This window comes from Octopus bimaculoides, chromosome 3 (genome assembly GCF_001194135.2).
Source record: "Octopus bimaculoides isolate UCB-OBI-ISO-001 chromosome 3, ASM119413v2, whole genome shotgun sequence".
Classification (NCBI taxonomy): Eukaryota; Metazoa; Mollusca; class Cephalopoda; order Octopoda; family Octopodidae; genus Octopus; species Octopus bimaculoides.
Window position 1 is genome coordinate 93,733,151 of NC_068983.1, and position 10,031 is coordinate 93,743,181.

General features: G+C 32.0%; 1 protein-coding gene across 6 annotated transcripts in view; it reads left to right on the forward strand.

Annotated features, from left to right (window-relative positions):
* The window catches only part of LOC106883961 (transmembrane protein 245), a 503,944-nt gene that overhangs the window by 157,511 nt on the left and 336,402 nt on the right, over nt 1-10,031 (forward strand). For 5 of the 6 annotated variants that reach the window (XM_052966323.1, XM_052966327.1, XM_052966325.1 and 2 more), the window contains exon 3: nt 6,644-7,000. In XM_052966323.1, coding sequence (XP_052822283.1) covers nt 6,644-7,000 — 357 coding nt within the window. The remainder of the gene's footprint in view (nt 1-6,643; nt 7,001-10,031) is intronic. The other variant, XM_052966324.1, reaches the window with a different exon arrangement.

The window sequence follows — 10,031 nt, forward strand, 5'->3', positions numbered from 1 at the left end:
ATATATATATATATATATATATATATATATATATATATATATACTTTATGTATTTGCACATAGCTTCTGTAAGATGTCAGCACAAAGAAATCCACTATCACATCATGACAGTGGATCTGATGTTTCCACCACTGAAAACAAATAATTTAGAGAAAAGAGTGAAACAAAACAAATAGACAAGACAAAAAAGTTGTGTGTGTGTATGTGTGTGTGAGAGAGAGAGTGAAACAGACAGAGACAGACAGACAGACAAACAGAGACAGAGTGATTTTAGTTTGATTAAATGAACAGTTAGCTTTGAATTATTTAAAATAATGTAGAAAGTGATTTTAAAAAATGATGTCTGACATTTCAATCTAACTTCATTTATGTGTATTTATGTTTTTTCCTTTAAATATGATTGTACATTCTCACAACATATTTAAAGTTAGAATTATTGATATTCTAAAAGATCTTCATTGCTTATATCCATGTTTTCTTTTCTCTTTTCTTTCATTTTCTTTTATTTCATTTTCATCATTACATCTCCAAAAACATAACGGACATTATTTGTAAGAAAAATTGTCAATTTTCAAAAGAACTCTAAAGAATAATTGTTTAAAGAAATGGTAAAATATAAAATATGATTTAATGTACATACATACGTACTCATCATCATCACCATAATAATAATAATAATAGTAATAGTAATAATAATAATAGTACTAGTAATAATAATAATAATACTTTTAATGTCTACTTTCCATGCTTGCATGGATTATATGAGTAAGTTAGAGCAGAATTTTCTAAAGCCCGATGCCCTTCCTGTTGCTAATTCCCATTTGTTTTGAAATAAGGTAATGATTCCCCAATCTGTTGAACAACAAACAGCCCAGACATGTTTTTTCTATGTAGAAAGCTGAAAACAGGTAGGGTAAAATCTAAACTTTATATTATTTGATTCTCTATAAGAAGAATTTCTAATAAGAAATTTCTTACATGTTTATCCAACATGTACAACTTTGTGATTCCTATTAGCAATTGAAGCATGTGTAATGGTGAATAAATGATACCAAAAAAATTTCAACTTCTTGTGTGTGTGTGTGTGTGTGTGTGGTGTGTGTGTGTGTGTGTGTGTGTGTGTGTGTAGGGATGTGTGCATGTGTGTGTATGAGTGTGGTCACAGGAAGTATAGGTAAGAGTGTATGGTGTACATAAGACAAGGTCCTTCATGCATATACCTTGAGATGGACAAGCGAGCTACGGGGATAAAGATGAAAAATAGAGGAGTCGAATGTTGGAGGAAGAACCAGATGAGTCCTTTTAAGTTATACTGGAAGCAATGTATTGTGAGCAGAAGAGTCATGACAGCAGTTTAATGCCTTAATAGTGAGGAGGAGAAGGAGGAAAAGAAGAAGAAGAAGAAGAAGAGAGTGATTGAGAAATGAGTATCAGCAACATGCACATTAGACAGTTAAGTGATAGACAGATGAATGATAAAAGAGGTCTAATAAGAAGGATGTGCAATAGAGAAGTGAGTGATAGATGTGCTAAAGAGATGAGAGGCTATCAAAAAAGTCTTGTAGACTTGACTGTAACAGTATGAATACACACATATATCAAACTAGGATCAAAGGTCCTTCCTGAGCCATAGGCTCATAAGATTCTGCGGCAGTTATATTCCACCCTTACCCGGACAAGACACTAGTCGATCACAGGATTATTTATTTTTGCCAACTGAGTGGACTGGAGTAATGTGAAATGAAGTGTTTAATTCAAGAACACTATACATTGTCCAGTCTGGGAATCCAAACCACAATCTTCTGATCATGAGTGCAACACCCTAAGCCATGTGCCTATGCATACACACACACATACATACATGGATATTTCTACTCACATATACATATATATATTATCATTGTTATTTTAACATCTCCTTTCCCATGCTTGGATGGAGTATATTGAGACTGATTTTCTGTGGCCGAATGCTCTTCCTGTTACTAACCCTCACCTGTTTCCAAGCAAGGTAATATTTCCCTATGGCCAAACATGATTTTGCAGAAGATTGAAAATGAATAACACTATATGACAGTGACACTCATTTACAACTAACAATGCCAAACAATAATACACAAACATAAAATGGTCTTTCAGTTTCCATCTACCAAATCTATTCACAAGGCTTTGGTCGGCCCAGGACTATAGAAGAAAACATTTGCTTAGCAGTTTGATATCTGTAATTACCACTATATTAGGCATCTCCTTTATCCTTGTAATAGCTAACTATAATGATGCCTACACCAGTCATTGGATATGACACCGTGTAGAACCTGATTAACTATATGGGTGAATACTTCTATAGAGCCACTTAGGCATTGGTGAGAGTCTATTTTGGATGTGCTTTAGTAATCATTGCCTTGTACACTTGCAGCATGCAAAGTCTACCTTCTCTGCTAACCTCCAAAGGAATACTCTCATTATGAAAAGCAACCTTCAATGCAGAGAATTCAATATCTCAGCATGAAAAAGGTAAATATATGCTCTTTCACAGCTATATTTCAAAAGAAGTTTAGCAGGGGCCTAGTGGTTTGGTGGTTAGTGTTACTATTATAGCTGAAATATTGGAAGAATGTTTCCAATTCATAACATGTTTCCAATGAATAAACAAATGTACGTCATGAATGTTGAGTTGTGAGAAAGTTATTAATAACATAGCAGCAGTCTTCTAGGAATTTATTCAGAATCATTATTACATGACATCTTTTAATCTAGCAAAATGAATAATCTGGCACAGGTCTGGAACCAAGGCTGCAGGAAAATTGGTGTTGTATCATACTACCACTCCATTAAAAGAGTAAAAACCCATTTCAGTCATGAATGACTATGGGATTGCACTAAGAATGTTCCTCTCCAAGGCACAAGTCTGGGCAAGGTTGTTTATGAAAGACTAATAGTTGCCCATACATACCAGCCTCCCCTCTCCTTGCCACCGATGTTATCCAAGGGAAAAGCAAAGTCCAATACAACTTGGCACCAATGACATCGCCACTCATTCTACAGCTGAGTGAACTGGAGCAACATGAAATAAAGTGCCCTGCTCAAGAACACAATACACAGCCCAGTCTGGGAATCGAACTCACTACTTCATGATTGTGAGGCTGACACTCTAACAACTGAGCCGTGCGCCAATGCTATGATAACACAAGAATTACAAATTTCATTTTTCTCATTGCACTGGGAATTTACATATGTGGAAGATGTAGCTGCACCAGTACTGGTCACCACACACTACAGTCAAATATTACTTTGTTCTATATTGCTTTTATTCTTTTATTTGTTTCAGTCTTTTGACTGCAGCCATGCTGGAGCACCACCTTTAATTGAACATATCGACCCCAGGACTTATTCTTTGTAAGCTTAGTACTTATTCTATTGGTTTCTTTTGCCAAACTGCTAAGTTACAGAGACATAAGCACACCAGCATTGATTGTTGAGCGACGATAGTGGGGGGACAAACACAGACACACAAACATATACATATATATATATATATATATATATATATATATATACATATGATGGGCTTCTTTCAGTTTCCGTCTACCAAATCCACTCACAAGGCTTTGGTCGGCCCGGGGCTATAGTAGAAGACACTTGCCCAAGGTGCCATGCAGTGGGACTGAACCTGGAACGATGTGGTTGGGAAGCAAGCTCTTACCACATAGTCATTCTTGCAAACCTTGTATTAGTTTCCCTGCTAGACTTCACTTGACTGATGTTAAAGCCTTAAAAGGTTAAAAAGATATTGCAAGTGAGAGATGTCAAATGTCTCAGCCAGTTATGAAATGAATTAGATTAATTGATTTTAGTAAATTTACAAGTGTTTCAATAGATTTACATTTAATTTTCTTTTTAGCAAGATTCAGTCTGCAAAATTTCCTAATTGCATATAAACAGATGTTTTATTCAGCAATAATTACATAGATTACGGTAGAGAAAATTATCAAACCTACACAACCAAATCATAAATGTTGATGCTTTCACAGTGTAGATGACCTCAAACTGAAGCTGAACTTAGTGAAAATTGTGATATTTTAATTTTCAGAGTCACATACTCTCAATGCAAGCTTTAATTTTGAAATTACATTAAATTATATCGTTTTTATACAAGTCACCACTCTCCACCTCCACACCATTGTCATCCTCCTCTTCATTGTCATCATCATCATGTTCACTTTTCTTGTAAGCATGAGGTGGAAGTGTCTTTTTTTCATCTTTTTTTTCATCATGATCATCATCATTATTTTACATTTGCTTTCCTTGCAAGCATGAGTTGGAAATGTTTTTTGTTTTTTTTGTTTTTATTTGAACAAGTTTTTAAAGATGCATTAGCATTGGAAGCATCACTAGAGATACTTTATTATTTGGAATATATAAAATAATTGTTAAACTCTGTAACAACTAATCAATTTTGTGAAGCCATTGAAGCTATTGGATCACAACTAATGCTGTGGATTTCATTTGTATACATAATTATTCTTAAAATGTTCTATGTTGAAGCCATTTAAATTCAATTTGATAAGGGCTACTGCCAAAAATAATTTGTGCTATTAGAATTTCAGATTAAAATATGTAAAAAAAAATTATATTTATGAAAAATAATAATAATGATGATGATGATAACGATGACAACGAGGAGGAGGAGGGGGAGCATTATTTCAAATTTTAGTTCAAGGCTAACAGTTTCCAGTGACGGAAAGCTGATATCATTGTCCCCACTGCTCAACCGGTATTTATTTTATTGAGCCTGAAAGGATGAAAGACAAAGTTGACCTCAGCAGAATTTGAACTCAAAACATAAAGCCAGACAAAATGCTGCTAAGCATTTTGCCTGATGTGCTAACAATTCTGCAAGCTCACAGCCTTATTGTAATAATATGAAATTCTTATTCAAAAAAGAAACTTATCAAATGAAACTTCAACTATATTTTCAAATTTGTTATAAATGTCTTTTATCAAGGGAAGATTTTTAGTGTTTAAACACCTATTAATTTCTTTTTCTCTTCTTTGCTCTCTGTTTTCTATATTTAAGCCTGTCCTAGAATTATTCAGTATTTGTTATATGGATTTCTATAAGCTGTAAAATAATCAGTGTAGTCTTGAAATTGCATAATTCTCCAAGTATACCATTGTCTATGGCAAAGAAGACTTACATCAGTAAATCAATAAATTGGGAATATTTACTCAAATTGTTATAGAAACATAAATTTTATTTTTCCTTCCATATTTCTATAAACACATTATATTACCTAACTAGATCACAACATCAAGATAGCAATATGAGAAAATACAAAGACAAGAAAATAGAACAGAGTATATCTATAATGGGAAATAACAGTTAGTTTACATCATTTTCAGTAAAATATACTAAATCTGACCAAATCTGGCCTCTTTCTTTTTTTTAGGTTCTTCCTAAATTCCATAATAGAAGGCTACAACAAAGCCATTCTTGAATTGTTTATATTCACTACAAGGTATTTGATAAATGTCAGAAGAATAGTCATAGTGTATGAATAGCCATGTCAACTTAAGATTTATCATAGAATATGTTGTTAATTTTGCTTCACTGCTATTGTTCTCATAAACAAAATTTTTTCCCATTTACTTATAATTCTCCCCATTAAGCAAAAATTTTTATAATTCATAAATTTATGTTTAAGATCTTTCCCAGGTCAGCAAAACAAGCACATATATTCTGTAATGGAAAAACTACAAAACAAAGGAAGTGTATTATATTAGACAAAACAGTTTTTTTTTATATATTAAATTTCCCAAGATTTAAACATTTAATATCATTGCCTACATTTCTGTTGATAAGGAGATTGAAATACCAGACATTTGAGAAAGTAAAAAAAATCATCATCTAAATTTATTGTTGAATTAATAATTTTTTTTTTCTTATTTTCCTTAGTTTGTCAAAATGTTAATTCTCTTTCTCAGGAGTAAAATATTTTTCTGAGTTTTCTCTTAGAGTAGAATTTAAAGTAAAATGTAATGTTATATTTTGTTTAATTTGGTTCCATTTTCTAAGATTTAATTTCATCATATCACTGAGAAATCACTCTCAGTAAATATCATTTCGGTTATAATAGTTCAGTGAGTTTTCTCAAAACTTTTCACTCTGATTGGCAATTTTCAAGCTGCAATATGTTAAAATTGTTCTTCATTATAGTGATGTATTTTTTTTAAAGCTACTGATAATTGTTTGCTCTCCAAACCATACAGAAAGTTTTTATGACTACCATCTTACATGAATAATACATTATTATACTGTTTTTTTGCTGCTGGCTTGAAATAAAGAATTTTATGTGTTTTCTTAAACAAAAGAAATTAAATAAAATATATATTTTTATTACAGCTGCATAAAATATGGAATTTTTACATTATTTTTATTAAATTATGTGTATTCTTTGAAAACATATTGTGTATGTGTTAATGTGTATATGTACATGTGTATGAGCATAAGTTTATTGAATTTTATGTGATATTTGAATGTAAGATTCTATATATTGCAATATTTGTGCCTTTGAATATTTTGTTCAATGTATCTTATTTCCTTTCAACTGGTGAGATTTTAACTGCTATTTCTGCTTCTATTCAGCAGACAAAGAACCTTCTGACAGCCCTATGTATGCAGCTTTTGCTATGCTAACAACTCCAAAGAGTACACCAACATTACAACGACGTACTCCAATAGAAGAATTACCTACAGAGGGGACTTCAACTGAAGCCAGTGGTAGCGGTGATACAAAAGCAAGCAAAGCCAAGTCTCTTTCTGTTGCAAGTCAACCTCCTCACCAAGAAAGGAAGAAAGTCAAGACTAATCAGCATCGTTCTTTAAGTGACCAATGTTTTATTGCTCTGTTTTGGGCATTTGTCCTCGTACGACTTTGGATGCATGCATGGATTCTTCTACTTATACCTATTCCAGTGCTGTTTATGATTTTCAAAAAACTCTGTAAGTATAATTCATAGCTATGATTGTAATCCTTATGCTAAAGTGATATAGAGAATTTGTCCACAGTAAAAAATAAATATATTCTAAAACAAGTATAGAGCAGAATTTTTGAAATATTATGTATTTCAAATGTAGTTGTATAATCAAGAAGTTTACTTCCCAACCACAAGGTTTTAGGTTCAGTTCTATTGCATGATACCTTGAGCAAGTGTCTTCAACTATAGCCTTGAGCCAATCAAATTAAGTTAAATAGAACTTGAAAAGTGCCCATTACCTTTCAGACCCTCACAGACTAGTGAGGTTGCTATGACTGATGTCCAGTGTGAACATCTTCAAAGCAATATCTGCATGAAATAAAACATAGGCAACTCAGAAGCTAGGTGAGAGTCTTCTCCAAAATCTTACAACAAAGTGAATTCAGTCAATGATGTCAAACCAGTTAGTGTGTAAGCCTCTCACCAAACTACATGAATCTGTTGGTGCTGTTAAAGTGGGCAGCACATTAAGCATACCACCATCAAAAGAATGGGAAGGTTTTGAAATGTAAACTTCAAAACAGCAGATTGTACAAAGTGACTTTGTTAAAAAAGGGTTTTGTAGCAAAAGTATTGAGCACAGCTGTACTGAGGTGCGTATGTATTAGGAATGCTTCATGTATGTTAGGTAAAAACAACATTATTAGTTCCCAATTAACTAGCATCATCATTAGCATCATTTTCTCCTCTCTTTTTTTTTTGCTGGCATGAGTTGGATGAGTCATCATGGACTGAATCAGCCCTCATTTGGTATTGCTACCCTCTTAGATGCATCAGGGATACTGTTCCACTCTTACATTTAATTTTTTATATAATTTCTGTTGGATGCCATTCCTATCACTGACAATATTAGATAAAAAAAAAAAAATGAAAAATCAAAGATTTTACTAAGGTGAAAGCATATAATGCACAACATTTAACAATTAACATTTTGAAATTTTGTTAGAATATGTATAACTAACATGAATGCTTAAATGAGCAGTTTACAATGTATCATTCACTTTTAAAAATATTTTTAATTTTGTGTATTCACACACACACACACACAGACACACACACATATTTACAACCATATTACCTCTTGAATGCACAGTCACATAATATCCCATAATCTTATATAAATTTTTAAATTTCAATTTTAATTCTCTACTACCTCCCACAGAAATAATGATTTCATATATTTATAATCTTTATAACCATACTTACTTTTACAGACAATTTTTATAACATAAAATTTTGACAAAATTAAGGAAAAAATATCAAAATATATTCTAGGATAAATGCATATCATATATAAATTTAGCATTTAACATTTTGAAATTTCACTGTAACTTATATAATTGGTATAAAACTCAAACGAGCAATTTACAACCTATTCTTCAGTTTTCTTAAATATTTAAAATTTTGCATATCTACTCATACAGACACACACATATGCACATATAATTTACAATCATGTATCCTTATGAATGCATAATCACGTATCTTATAATCTTAAATCTCTTATTTAAATGTTAAATTTTTAATTTTGACTCTCTATCCACAGACATAATGATTTCATAAATTTATAATCCTTTAACTTATCTCTACAGATAATTTTTATCATATATAATCTTGACTATGTTACAAAAAAATGACATTTAATGAATAAACTAAGCAACCACATACCACATGTAATGTATGACATTTTGAAATTTTACTGGAATGTGTGAAACCAACATGCACATGTGAAAGTGTAATTTACAAATCAATCATCTCTCCCAAAGCTCTACTTATCAAGATTCATTCAAACACATGCAATTTGCACATAGACAGATCTACACTTACAACCACATAACCACATGAGCACAGTCACATAATTACATATTTTAATTTTCATTCATTATCTATCTCTTAATTTATTTACCTCCCACAGATAATCTCTACAATGTATCTGACATACATAAGAGTCCATTGGTATAAAAGCAAATCACCTGCGATATTCATCACTTAGAAATTCCACTGAAATATGCATGATTTACAGTGAATGTAAACACTTTACCGCACACTTTGCAGTCTATCAATCACCCTCAGTTTAATCCTGAAGGTCAACTAGCAGATAAGTGTGTAGTTGTCTTACCTTCACCATTGTCCTGACCATTACTAGAAAAAGTATGACTTCTCTCTCTCCCCTTTCTTTTTATTTTCTTCTCTTTCCCTTTCCAGCAATAATCTATTGTTCCTATTCAGTGGGTTTTGACACACTTGCCTATGTATTCTGAAAATAGAACACCTAAATTGCACTACCTACCTTAATGATCAGGCACATGGGCTCTTGTTAAATTTCTTCTTAAGATAAACTGGTGAAAATATTTCAACTTTTCACCAGGTTATCTTTAAAAAAAAGTAGTTTTGCATGCAGGTGATGAAAATTGCATAAATTTTTTTCAGGAAATTCTCTATAAAAAGATTCTCCTTATTGATTCTTTCTTGTGTGGAGATTCTGTCTTTACATTGATAGAAAGGGAATATAAGGAATTTAGGGTTTTTGTTTCCAACCACTTCTTAACACACAAACCCCTCGGTGACCAAATTTCTCTAAGAACAGACATAAACTTCCTGTTGACAAAGAATCCAGAACTCCAACTAAAGAATATAAAACCCACAGAGTTATCTTCCCTTACACACACTTCCTGTTTTGACACCACACTTCTTGTTTTGACACCACACTTCCTGTTTTGACACCACACTTCCTGCTTAACACATAAACTTTCAACACCCTTTATTTTTTAAACAAAACACGACTCTCAATTTCAGGCATCTTAATTTTTCCAACTATTATCTACATGGATTACCATTGAACTTTAAAAGCTCAAAGACAATATAATGTATTGGTATATTTATTTTTTTATATATTGTTTTAAACTTTTTTGTAAAAATCATTTTCATTCTCCCTCTTCTTGAAAATTTGCCAAGCAATGAAAGCCGGTTAGAAATCCTTTTTACACATCTATATT